The sequence below is a fragment of the Garra rufa genome, chromosome 18 (genome assembly GCF_049309525.1).
Source record: "Garra rufa chromosome 18, GarRuf1.0, whole genome shotgun sequence".
Lineage (NCBI taxonomy): Eukaryota > Metazoa > Chordata > Actinopteri > Cypriniformes > Cyprinidae > Garra > Garra rufa.
This window is the reverse complement of record NC_133378.1, coordinates 8,639,723-8,653,959: the sequence shown is the minus strand read 5'-3', so window position 1 is coordinate 8,653,959 and position 14,237 is coordinate 8,639,723. Positions and strand designations below refer to the sequence as shown.

At 36.0% G+C, this 14,237-nt stretch overlaps 1 protein-coding gene across 5 annotated transcripts in view; it reads right to left on the bottom strand.

Moving 5' to 3' along the window:
• The window catches only part of ppp1r12b (protein phosphatase 1, regulatory subunit 12B), a 45,276-nt gene extending 31,319 nt beyond the window's left edge, over positions 1–13,957 (bottom strand). For all 5 annotated transcript variants that reach the window (XM_073823231.1, XM_073823232.1, XM_073823230.1 and 2 more), the window contains exon 1: positions 13,421–13,957. In XM_073823231.1, the coding sequence (XP_073679332.1) occupies positions 13,421–13,525 (105 nt within the window). In that variant the 5' untranslated portion in view covers positions 13,526–13,957. The remainder of the gene's footprint in view (positions 1–13,420) is intronic.
• Between the last annotated feature and the right edge of the window lie 280 nt (positions 13,958–14,237).

Below are 14,237 nucleotides of genomic sequence, written 5' to 3'. Positions count from 1 at the left end.
CTGATCTGCTGTGATCGAGGAACAGTTTAAAAAAAAAGAAAAGAAAATTCTAAATCATTTACTCAGTTGCTCTATTCAATGCAATTACAATGAATAGAAACAGTCAAGCTTCACAAAAGGATCCAAATGATTCATGATTCATTCAGAATGGTTTTGTGAACTGAATAAACCAATTCACTGAAGCAATCTGACTTGTTTAAAGGAACACTCCACTTTTTTTTAGAAATAGGCTCATTCTCCAACTCCATTCAGCCGTTCTCCTGTTCTGGCGATATCACTTTTAGCATAGCTTAGCATAGATCCTATTAGACCAATAGCATCGCGTTCAAAAATGACCAACGGGTTTCCATATTTGACCTATTTAAAACTTGTCTCTTCTGTAGTTATATCGTGTACTAAGACCGGTGGAAATGCAAAGCTGCGAGTTTCTAGGCTGATAAGATTAGGAACTACACTTCGATTCCGGCGTAATAGTCAAGGAAGTTTGCTGCCGTAATATGGCCGAAGCAGGCGGAGTATTATCAGAAATGAGTTCCCAGCTAGTTTAGCATTTGCACATGTGCTGCGTGGTATTACTGCTCCTGCTTCAGCTTTATTATGGCAGCAAACTTCCTTGACTATTACGCCGGAATGGGAGTATAGTTCCTAATCAGCCTAGAAACTCGCAGCTTTGCATTTCCACCGGTCTTAGTACACGATATAACTACAGAAGAGTCAAGTTTTAAATAGGACAAATATGGAAACTCGTTGGTCATTTTTGAATGTGATGCTATTGGTCTAATAGGATTCAATGATCTATGCTAAGCTATGCTAAAAGTGATATCGCCAGAACAGGAGAACGGCTGAATGGATTTCAAAACGGTAAAACCCAACTTATTAACTCGGGGGGAGTTGGAGAATGAGCCTATTTCCAAAAAAAGTGGAGTGTTCCTTTAAGAACTATTCAATGACTTCTGAGTTTCAATCAGTAATGAGTTGTAATGAGAAGTGCTTGTTTCTTTTTATTGTATCTATTTTATTGTATTTTACACTTAAATATTACAATAATATTTCATTTTTTATTTATTTTGATATTGTTATTTAATAAGAATTATTATTATTATTACTTTTTTTTTAACCACATGGGGTTTACAGACATAAAAGTGCATAAAAACAACAAGTGTAATACTGCTTTTTTTTTTTTTTTTTCTCAAAAATATTAAAACGTTTCTCAATTTCATTGCATAATTTAAGTTTTTCTGAGCAAAACATAAATATCATAAATTTTTTCCTAATTTACAAAATAAAAAAAATGTCATTCAGTGTAATAATCTTGTCAGGCATATTTACAACAAATCTGTTCTAATCTATTTATTACAAATTAAAAGACGATTTACTTTCACCCCAAATACTAATTACTAGTTGTAATTCTACATTTTTTTAATTCAATGTCAAAATTCAATGTCAAATTTTGACATTTTATTCTCCAAAAGCTTATTTGAAACCTTAAAAGTAGACACTTTACTTACATTTAATGTGCTTTCTATGGACATAAAAATTTTTTTTTTGCAAATTTTGTAAAACAGACAACCCATTGACGTCTTTGACCCATTGATACATTTTTAGTGTAAAATTATACAAAAATACAAAAAAAAAAAAATGGTGTAAGAAAGGAATTGCTAGTAAATTTCACGATTACACAGGAACAGAAACTAACACCCTTTTGTTTGTTTGTTTTTTTTTGTTTTTGTTTTTTTACAGTGCACAAAATAGTTCCATAAACCACTTTTATGTTATTTATTAATTAATTCATTCATTTATTTATTTTTTGTTTTGTTTATTTAGTTTTTGGAGCAGCTCCAATCCTCATTCACTTTCATTATAATGAATAATTGGACAGGATAGTTAATAAAATAAAATAAAATAAAATAAAATAAAATAAAATAAAATAAAATAAAATAAAATAAAATAAAATAAAATAAAATAAAATAAAATAAAATAAAATAAAATAAAATAAAATAAAATAAAATAAAATGTTGCATGTAAATTGGCATGAGGGTTAGTAAGTGATGACAAAATTGATATTTTTATGTTAACAATCCTTTTAAAACGAAGTGTTTTCACACAATTATTTAGATGTGTTTGTCTGTTTATTGTCCCGTATCCTGTTGTTTGGGCTAAAAAGCCCTTCATAAACATGGATTAGAAGAACACTAAAAACAAAACACATGTGTTTATTCTTTTGCTCTCTTTAACTTTCGCTCCCAAGGAGACCTCACGCGCTCTGCCTCTCCTCGTCATGGAAACTTCAAGCCCACATGTGCAGCTTTTGTTGATGGGAAAAAAAAGCCGTGTTATGATTAGAGGAAACATAAAACGTCATGAGCGTTTTCTTCAGCTAATCTTGTCCTATTATGTGGCGAGCCTGCCGTTACGATCGCTAAACATTAAACCTCTGTAACAGTGTGCAGACCGGTGCTGAGGAGTAAATCACTAAAAGTATATGGTAAAGTTTGCAGTAGTGTGACAGTTGATCAGACTCTTTAAATATAGTGTTGCTTTTCCAGTAACAACAAGCTTTTTTTTTTCTGCATCGCTGTTTCTTTTCCCACTGTTTGTGCACTCTGGACTAAATAAATATTCAAATGGGTTTATTTCAATTCATTTAAATTAAAAGGTTGCGCTGAATAATGAAGACTGTGATTCGATCATAAATATATGCACTGCATATTTCAGAGTAAAGTGTAGCAGCTCATGATCTGGTGTTTTCAGTATCTTGGAGCGGTAGTAATATTTTTCTATTTTTTTTAGCAAATATTTTTGTTATTTTTCATTATGATTTTATAGACATTATGAACAATGATTTGCTGTTCAAAAAAACACTTTTCATTATTGTTATCAATATTTAAAACAAATTTTAATAAAAATTTTCAGATAAATGCTGTTCTTCTGAACTTTCTATTCATCAAAGAAACCTGAAAAAAATGTTATTCAACTGTTTTTAACATAATGTGTAACCCATCCTATTTCAATTTATTCTGGTTATTCGGTCCTAAACGTTCTCCTATTTAGCTTTGGAAAGTCTGATTAATTTCAGTGAATCATTTTGTTTGTTTGTGTCAATTTATGGATTTAAAAAATATTCACCAATTACAGATTTTGCAAAATATTTTTTTTTATTTTAGTTTTTTTTTAAAAGAGGTACAGTCAAGCCCAAAATTATTCATACCCCTGCAAATTCTGACTTAAAGTTACTTTTATTCAACCAGCAAGTTTTTTTTTGACCGGAAATGACATAGGCTTCTCCCAAAAGATAATAAGATGATGTACAGGAGGCATCATTGTGGGAAAAATATTTCTCAGTTTTTTTATTTACATTTGAACAAAAAGTGGCATGTCCAAAATTATTTATACCCTTTGCAGACTGTCACAGTCTATGGGAAAATCCAAAGTTCTATACCATTCCAAATAGTCCAAGCTGTTCTACAGCATCCAAATTACCGTGATTCATTGAAAACAGCTGTTTTAATCAACTCAACAGGTGAAAAACAGAAGCTCTCTGCTGTTGGTTTGTGGACAGTCATGGCTAAGACAAAGGAGCTCACTGAGGACCTGCGGCTGTGCATTGTGTCTGCTCACAAGTCAGGAAAGGCCTATAAGACCATATCTAAATGTTTTGAAGTTCCAGTGGCTACAGTGCAAAGGTTTTTTTTAAAAATACAAGACGTTCCGCACTGTGAAAAATCTCAGAGGACGTGGTCGGAAGCCAAAAGTGACACCTGTGCTGGCCAGGAAGATAGTGAGAGAAGTAAAAAAGAATCCAAGGATCACCACCAAGGCCATCCTGATGAATCTGGGCTCTGCTGGTGGCAACATCTCAAGGCAGACAGTCCAACAGACACTGCACACCGCTGGGTTCCACAGACGCAGACCAAGGAGGGCACCACTTCTCCAGATAAGGCACACAAAAGCCCACTTGGCCTTTGTAAATGCTCATCTGGACAAAGAAGAATACTTCTGGTCTTCTGTTTTATGGTCAGATGAAACAAAAATTGTTTGGCCACAATGATGTACCCTTCATTTGACGTAAAAAAGGAGAAGCCTTCAACCCTAAGAACACCATCCCCACTGTCAAACATGGTGGTGGGAACCTAATGTTTTGGGGGTGTTTTTCAGCCGGTGGACCAGGGAATCTAATCACAGTAAACAGCACCATGAAAAAGAAGCAATACATCAAAATTCTCAACAACAACGTCAGGCAGTCTGCAGAGAAACTTGGCCTTGGGCACCAGTGGACATTTCAGCACGACAACGACCCAAAACACACAGCAAAAGTGGTGAAGAAATGGTTAGCAGACAAAAACATTAACGTTTTGCAGTGGCCCAGCCAGAGTCCTGACTTAAATCCAATTGAGAATCTGAAGATGAATGGGCAAAAATACCAGTGGAGACATGCAAAAAGCTGGTCAGCAATTATAGGAAGCATTTGATTGCTGTAATAGCCAATAACAGCTTTTCTATTGATTATTGAGAAGGGTATGAATAATTTTGGACATGCCACTTTTTGTTCAAATGTAAATAAAAGATGAGTAATATTTTTTTTCACAATGATGCCTTTTGTACATCGTCTTATAATCTTTAGGGAGAAGCCTGTGTCATTTACGTTCAAAAAAAAAACTTGCTGGTTGAGTAAAAGTAACTTTAAATCAGAATTTGCCAGGGGTACGAATAATTTCGGGCTTGACTGTATATTTAGTTAAATTATAATTTTGTTGTTTTTGACTAAATACTGTAAATTAGCTGTATTAGGTGTAAATTTATCCACTGAAAGTGTAATGTTGAAAACCTAATTGTTCATTCATTAAAAACAAATTCTGTGTCAGACAAAAAACAGGTCAATTAAATTTGAATAACATCATTGGAAAATAGTAGAAAATAGTTCCCTTTAAATAGCTACAAGCTGCTGGTAAAGGTACTACTGTCTCAAAAGAGTTGCTTGACTAGTTTTGTTCAAGCAGAATTAGTTTTTTCACAAATGCAGGCCAGAGCAACAGAAGAAAAATGCAACAAGACTTCTTTCAACTTGAGCGCTGTTTTTGAAATGCCTTGTCACGCAAGACACTGCAAAAGATACAAGAAGCAAAAGCAATAGACAAAGATGTCCTTGTTGCATATGTTTATAGAGAACAACAATGAGGAAACAGCTCAGTGCTATGCAAAAATGTGCTCTGTATAAACAGCCCTTGACTACAGTACTTCAAGTTCTGAGTAACTTCTAGTTTGACAAACTCCAGTTTCTTCTCCAATGCTGCACTGATGTCATATATGAAGCAGCAGTTTTATGTCAAAAATTAGACTGTCACACTCAACTGAAGGTTTGCAAAAGCAGTGGACTAATGGCAGTCTGGTTCTCCTTCATTCGTTGCATGCATTACCTTCCTAAAGACAGAACAGCCGAAGCACCTGCTGATTTTATAGGCATTTTTCACTGAAGTAAACACAGTCTCCACACGTCAACATGCCCTTTATTGGTCTCGTTCGCTCACAGACTTTGAGTTTGTTTATGAGGTTTTGAAGTGGCAAAACAGCAGCCAAAAGAAAAACTAAACAGCGAGTGTTTCAACAAATGCTGTTTGATTATGAAACCGTCTATCCTGGATTGGTCCGGTGAGATTTGAAAACTGAGTCTTTCGAAATGCATTATGGTAGCACTTCTCGAACCTGGCATTTGCAAGCCACGTGGAAACATTCATGCACTTGTAGTTATAGCTCAATGATTGTGTAGGACGTGACTCATTGTTCCCCGTCACACACGGATATTGCTTTCTCATGTCATAGTTTGACAGAAAAACTGACAGGTTTTTCCTGCTGAAAAAAATGGTGTGGAATTTTCTGTTTCAATTTTACCGAGATTTTATTCACATCAGAGAATGTTGGCTTATATGTGAGATCATCTCAATGCCTGTTAAAACAGGTCAAACCCTGTTCACAAACACACACATAATGACTCAAACCAGCTCAAACCTATCCCACATTGCCATAACTTAAGCATTTAAAAGACATTCAGAAGTGGCCAAAGCACATTGGCATTAAATATCAATCAGTGACAGCAACAACCGTCAGTGTGACATGCTACAGCATGCACTTCATCTACTGTAAAACTGCTTTTCTAATCCTTTTAGAATTATTATGCGAAACACACAAACTACACCAACTAAGCTCAGGAAGAAATTTATAAAAACTGATTAAATGGTTTTATAAAACAGTTCTTTCTGGTCCTCAAATCTGACTGGCTGAGAGTGATTCTAGTGATATCAGCACTCTAAATGTTTCACTGTTTGTTTCACTGCGCATGCGGTATTTCTCACAGCAAGTGTTCTGTGTCACAAAAGAGTTTTTTTTTAGGTGAGAATGTAGTTTTTTAGACTTCAAATATGTGGTTTGTTAATAAAGATGGTGTCTATTTAAAAAAAAAAAATGCTTCAATGTTTTCATGGATGTGAGCTCCAGGGCGTCAGCGGCCGTTTAGTGCTTATGCCAAGAGCAGCTTCACCTCGGACAGATATTCTGGAATTTGCCACTGGCTGTCTTGTCTCTAAATTTTGCTTTGGGTAAATCTATCGGGCAGTGTTTGGTCTCATTAATCTGTTATTTGTTTCAGAGCAAATAGGCTGAGGGCAAAATCTCATCACGTTATATTTGATTTAAATTTAATGCTGTATATCAAAGCGCTGCCTTTGTACTTTTGACTGAATTGCCTACCAACTTTTATAATGGCTGTTTTTGTTTATATAAATACTAGTATTTAATAATAGTATTTAGTATTGGAAAATGGTGTGTGTGTCATGATGGTGATTTTAGTTACATTATTCCGCCATTAGATGCTGACAAGAGACTGTCATCAGTAAAAACTTTTATATTGAAAGAAACGGTAACAGGGTTGTAAACAATAAAGTTATTTTTACTTTTATTATCACTTTGTAAGACGCAGCCAACAAATGCACTGAGAAGTGCTGTCATCGGAAATCACCCTTAACAGATGAAAAGATAGTGTGACAAAGATATCGCTTTCCTCAGAGGACATTCAAACTAACGTTTCATTGTGAATGTGAGATTGAGCTAAAGAATAAATGCTGTATCAGATGCAGGTAAACACACTCGCTCAGTCCATCTCTCTCTCATAATACTCTGCATATTATATTGAGCTTTTAATACAGTAATACAATAAGCTTTCAATTAAGAAACTCAACGTTCCATCATTACTAGTTCTAAGGTGACGTTTTTGAATTAGTAACGGTGGCTTGGGCTCAGCTGTTAAACTGTCAATTTTCTGTCACAAAAGAGTTTTTCAGGTGAGAATGCAGTTGTTCAGACTTCAAATATGCAATTTGTTAATAAAGATGGCGTCTATTTGAAAATTTGCTTCAGTGTTTTCGGAGATGTGAGCTCCATGGCGTCAGCGGCTGTTTAATGCTTATGAACCTGCCGAGAGCAGCTTCACCTCAGACAGATCTTCTGGAATTTGCCACTGGCTCTGATGTCTCTATAGTGGTTAAATGTGATAGAATGTGCTTTCGGTAAATCTGACGGGCAGTCTTTGGACTCATTAATCTGTTATTTGTTCCAAAGCAAATAGTTTTGGCTGAGGGCAAAATCTCATTGTGTTATATTTGATGTAAATTTAAAGCTGTACATCAGAGCGCTGCCTTTGTACTTTTGACTGAACTGCCTAGCAACTTTTATGATGGCTGTTGTTGTTTATATAAATAGTAGTATTTAATAATAGTATTTAGTATTTGAAAATGGTGTGCGTGTAATGATGGTGATTTTAGATAGATGTTGACAAGGGACTGTTTTTATAAGTCATCAGTAAAGACTTTTATATTGAAAGAGACGGAAACAGGGTTGTAAACAAGGAAGGTATTTTTACTTTCAACATCACTTTGAAAGACGCAGCCAACAAATGCACTGAGCAGCACTGTCATCGGAAATCACCATAACAGATGAAAAGATAGTACAACAAAGATATCGCTTTCCTTAGCACACATTCAAACTAATGTTTTATTGTGAATGTAAGATTGAGCTAAAGAATAAATGCTGTATCAGATGCAGGTAAACACACTCGCTCAGTCCATCTCTCTCTCATAATACTCTGCATATTATATTGAGCTTTTAATACAGTAATACAATAAGCTTTCAATTAAGAAACTCAACGTTCCATCATTACTAGTTCTAAGGTGACGTTTTTGAATTAGTAACGGTGGCTTGGGCTCAGCTGTTAAACTGTCAATTTTCTGTGTCACAAAAGAGTTTTTCAGGTGAGAATGCAGTTGTTCAGACTTCAAATATGCGATTTGTTAATAAAGATGGCGTCTATTTGAAAATTTGCTTCAATGTTTTCGGAGATGTGAGCTCCATGGCGTCAGCGGCTGTTTAATGCTTATGAACCTGCCGAGAGCAGCTTCACCTCAGACAGATCTTCTGGAATTTGCCACTGGCTCTGATGTCGCTATAGTGGTTAAATGTGATAAAATCTGCTTTCGGTAAATCTGACGGGCAGTCTTTGGACTCATTAATCTGTTATTTGTTCCAAAGCAAATAGTTTTGGCTGAGGGCAAAATCTCATTGTGTTATATTTGATGTAAATTTAAAGCTGTACATCAGAGCGCTGCCTTTGTACTTTTGACTGAACTGCCTAGCAACTTTTATGATGGCTGTTGTTGTTTATATAAATAGTAGTATTTAATAATAGTATTTAGTATTGGAAAATGGTGTGCGTGTAATGATGGTGATTTTAGATATATGTTGACAAGGGACTGTTTTTATAAGTCATCAGTAAAGACTTTTATATTGAAAGAGACGGAAACAGGGTTGTAAACAAGGAAGGTATTTTTACTTTCAACATCACTTTGAAAGACGCAGCCAACAAATGCACTGAGCAGCACTGTCATCGGAAATCACCATAACAGATGAAAAGATAGTACAACAAAGATATCGCTTTCCTTAGCACACATTCAAACTAATGTTTTATTGTGAATGTAAGATTGAGCTAAAGAATGAATGCTGTATCAGATTCAGGTAAACACACTCACCCAATGTTCCATCATTACTAGTTCTAAGGATTGTAATCCTTCCGCAAAAAAGGGGGTTTTTAAAGACACTCCGTTGTTGTTTATTGTGTATTTACACATGTGTCGTTAAACTGTTGTATTAACACAATATCACACGAGTAGTCGTGTGATATGGCTGTTTATCGGCACACTGTGATTACCTACGGATGGCATACTGCACTGCAACTGATATTGCTCATTTATTCAACTCTAAAATATTATTTATTATCACTGAATCAACTTATTTACATTATTTAGACCAACAAAACTGAAGTTGATATCAGGTGAAGTCCCAAATGCAGGTTAGCACTTTTACAGTGCAGTATTATACATGCATTTTAGACCACGTGAGATATTTGTATTAAAAAATACTTATCTAACAAAAACTGTAATTAAACATAAAAATAGTGACTAGTTGTGGTACCTAAAATAACCACTTTTTTCCTTATATATTGATATTTAGAAGTGTTTGCCAAGACAAGCCTCACTATTGCTACAGCACATTGTTTAAAAGCTATGAACAGATCAATAACCCTAAATATTACACTTCATTGTGTAGCTCATCCTGCACTGTTCCTGCTGAATGATTCCACAAATCACATGGTTTGTTTAGAAGTGGTGTGCTGTTACTTTTACCGCATACCTAAACCAGTCTTATGACTTTCGTCTGCTGGATGATAAAAACCCCCACCAACAACACCTTAGCAACAACCTAGCAATGTTCACACAACCACAAAGCAATCACTGGCAGCATCCACAACACCCTAGCATCATGAACTAACAAACATCACTCATATTTTATTGACAAGAACTTCCTAAAAACGTTATTTATACCATCAGTTAAATACTGTACCATATACTAAGCATCTAAAGAGCATTTTCTTAATAAGTCTTTTGTCTTTTCTGACAAGGCTACAAACTGTTTATGCTCTGCAGTAATTATTAGCACAGCACTGGGGAACATAGCCTGAGTAATTAAAAAAAATGAGTGAACCGTGACCGCTGGGACTGACTCCCACTACATCCTGAATCCGTGTTTACATGACAGACACTGAAGCTGTGTTCACTCACTGATGTCAGCCCTCAATCACAGCACAACAACATCTCATGAGCTCACAGAAAATGCCAATCAAGCACCAAAAGAGGAGTTGAGTCAACTTCCTTTACAAAATTATTATAGATTTGTTTGCTGTAAGTTAAGGACTATTTCATGCAACTTTGTTGATGCTGCATACTGATTTACCAGTAAAATTAGCTTTTGTTTGCTTTAACCTTACAAAATCTATCGTATCATATCTGATACATACAATTCCAAAGCTTTTAAATTAGCAACATGAAAAAAACATTGCTGAAAAACCTGTAGTACTGTTCATGCTTTCTGTCGAATGATTGATGCTTCATACTTTTTTTTAGCAAACTGAAGAATAACTTTTACATTATTGTCAGTAATATTTCAAGATGAACACTTATGGACTATTATTTTGTCTTCTGAGAAGCATGCAAGTATCTTCTGTAGCTTCTGAAGGGCAGTACTAAATGAAAAAAATTATGATATTTAGGCAAAGTAAGAAATATTTTCTGTTCAAAAGTTTTCACTTTTGAATAATCAGCCCGACTGATTATTGGCGCCGATATTAAGCATTTTTACGATTATCGGAATCAGTTATTTTCAAAACCGATTTGCCGATAAAAATAATTTAATTTTGAAATGCGCTCTTTGGCTCCGACGCAGCCTGTCAGAGCTCACCACTCTGTGCCTAGAGCAGTCTCCGCCCACCGCGCATCTGATTTGTTGGGAGTCGCGAGTACGACCAATCAACTCGAAGGGTGAAGGCACTGAAGACACAGACAGAACGCTTGCTGGAGCTGCGAGCGGCAGTAATCAGTTGTCTCTCAAATGTAAGTCAGCAGCAGACGCTGATTGTGTTTCAGTAATTCACAATCCTTTATGGTGAAGTTGCAAAAACAACTCAATGTTATCTTGATTTCCCGGATGCGGAAAACACGGACGGAATCGCGGAATCCAGTCATATACCGTATTTTCCGCACTATAAGGCGCACCGGATTATAAGGCACATCTTCAACGAATGGCCTATTTTAACCCTTTAGCACGTACGATCACACCGGTGTGATTTGTCTTGGCTGGTCCCTGAAGCGTACGATCACACCGGTGTGATTCGAACGTTTGCCGCATCACGTCATCAGCTGCTGAATTCAAATCTGTTTTGGCGCGTTGGCTGGCGCTGAGCCAGATCGGACGCGCTGAGTGCTTGTCATATTATCACAACTATTCAGTGTTTTCAACCATATAATGCTTATTTTAGGTTTCAGACATTTAAATACACATAAGTACTAGCAAAACCATACATTTATAGTTTGTAAAATACACACTGATGTCTATGGAAGCGGCAATAATGATCCTACAAATATATTCTGACAATATTTCATTGATATCATGTACAGATTGTGTAGGTAACTATAAAGTGCACACTCCTCTTCTCCCAGCTTACCAGAGACATACTTTAATGTCTTTCGGGAGGAGAGGATGAATTTGCGTGTTGTAAATCCCACAGCTCGGATTCAGCGCGAACAAACATGGCGGCGCCCATCACCCGGTACAGATCATTGTAAAAGTGTTTGGACTTTTAAATACATTTACTTGCACATATTTCGAAATCGGAATATCAGATATTTCATAATATAGTGAGCAGGCTTGTGAATATTAATAATAAAAAGGAAAAACGAAATAAAAGCGATCCATGTGTCTTACAGTGCTATTGTGGCTGCGGTGTGTCACATGACGCGTCACCATGGAAACAGTAATGCGAAACATTCTAAAATAAAGGTCGCCTAAAAAAAACTCACTCTTTGGGGTTAGATAGAATATTTTAAACTCACGTATGTTTTCATATATAAGGCGCACTGCATTATAAGGCGCATAGAATAGATGAGGCGGACGCATTCTGATCGGATGTTTTCCATGCTTTTTTATTAGTAAACTCATTTGTAAAAAAAAAATAACTTATTTGATTAAAAGATAAAGTAATGTTTTTATGCCTTCATTTGCACTGTACTGTAAATTAAAACTAATGGAAATGTGTAGACACATATCGGTTCAAAATATCGTTTATCGGTGCATTTGATCTGTAATAATCGGTATCGCATCGGCCCTGAAAAACACATATCGGTCGACCCCTACTTCATTCAGGCAACAACACAGTATTAAGAATCAAGTGTATGTAAACTTTTGAACAGGGTCATTTTTATAAATTCAACTATTATTTTTTCTTGTGGACATGTATATGAAACTGTATGTGAAATATCTTATTCAGGTTGGTATTAAACAAAAAATAACATGCATTTTGTATGATCCCTCTTATTTTGGTAAAATAATTAACATTTTGCAGGTTCTGCAAGGTGACTTCAAGTGTATATGTCTGGTGTAAAAATGAAAATTCTTTTCAAAATTAAGAATAACTCGGTTACAATAACGCTCTCACAAAAACTTTCTTTAAATGCTTTTGAATTGTTTTATCAGCAAATCAGTTTAAAAAATGACCAATAGTAAAAATGCTTAATAAATGCAGATAATCGGTTGACCCCTAATCAAAAGAATACTGCTATACTGTTATAAGATATCATTGACATTTCATTTAAGCGCATTTAAGATGAGAATTTCATATTGCATAATTGTGGCATTTTTTGCTCAGTTTGAGGTTTTTTCCTCCTCTAGTTTAAGCTTCATATTCTCACTTTATCAACCTGATGTATCAAATATGACACCAAAATATCTCTTATATTTCGTGTAAAGTTTCAATACACTGTCCTAATTAAAAAAATCTATAGATATCTTTGTCAGACTATTATTTCATATGTCAGGCTTTGCAGGGTTAATGACAGCTGCACTCGAAACTGCCTGAATGCCATAAGTTTGTATAAAACCTGATGATCACGTTCTCTTTAAAACAGTCACATGATCAATGTCACAAATGTACTTAAATTTGATTAGTGATGGATTTTTTTTTTTTAAATTGCTCAAAATCCTAAAACACTGTTTATTTCCAGGTTTGAATGAAAAACAAAATCCCAGATTTTCAATGTGGACTTTTGAACTCCACTGTGTAAGCACCAAAATAAACAAATAAGCATTTGGAAACTAAAATGTTTAACCCATGAAACCTACTCTGACTGCTGTTAAAGACCCTGTAACACATGAACATTTGTATCCTCCAGTGACAAATGACAATGTTACATCACATCGAACACAATACTGCCTATTGAAACGTCAGGGTTATTGTGACAAACACAAAGCAAACACAGCTGGCTCTTACTCTGAAGGTTTTGGTGCTGGGGGACGGTGAGGAGGGTGGCGAGTCCGACAGGGACTTTCTGGAGCGTGAGGAAAGGTCCTTGCTGCGCGAATAGAGCGAAGACATCTCTCTCCTAGATAGGAAGATCCCTGATAGACACGAGTACCCTCTCACACAGCCATGACTGCCGGACGTGAATAGATACGCTCAACAGGTGCAAATGCATGCGCGTCCGTCCAGAGGAGTTGTTCCCTCTGCAGCGAGTGTGCTGAGACTGACAGCCGATCTGTGTTTCTGTTCCTCCTCGAGGCACAGCAGTCATTAGAGAAAAATGAAAACAATTAGAAGCACCTCTCCGCTTCGCTGTCTCCACTCCCTCTATCTATCTCTATTTCCGTCCCACTCCCTCACTCACAAACGCATAAACAACAGTCGCGTCTCGTCCAGCTGACGTTCTCTCTTTGACACTAACTCATTCATACGGACGCACAATGAGAGCTAAATAAGGAGAGGACTTTGCTTTGTTAACTTTACTAACGGCTGAAAGCCTCCCTCACTGTTCTGTCTACTTACAATCACTCCACACAAACACTGAAAGAACTAAACTGTTTTCACTCGGTCCCACTCAGCTCCGTCGCTCTCTCACAATCTCTCTCTCTCACACACACACACACACACACACACAGAGTTTCTCTCCTCATAAATCTCAGTCCTTTCACTTATTTGTTCTCTCATATTCCTTCTGCCCTTTCTCTGGCTCAAAGTACCTGGTGGTTTGGTTCACTATTATTTCTATTATATTTGAGTAACTGAAACAGAATAAGACTGTAAAAATGCT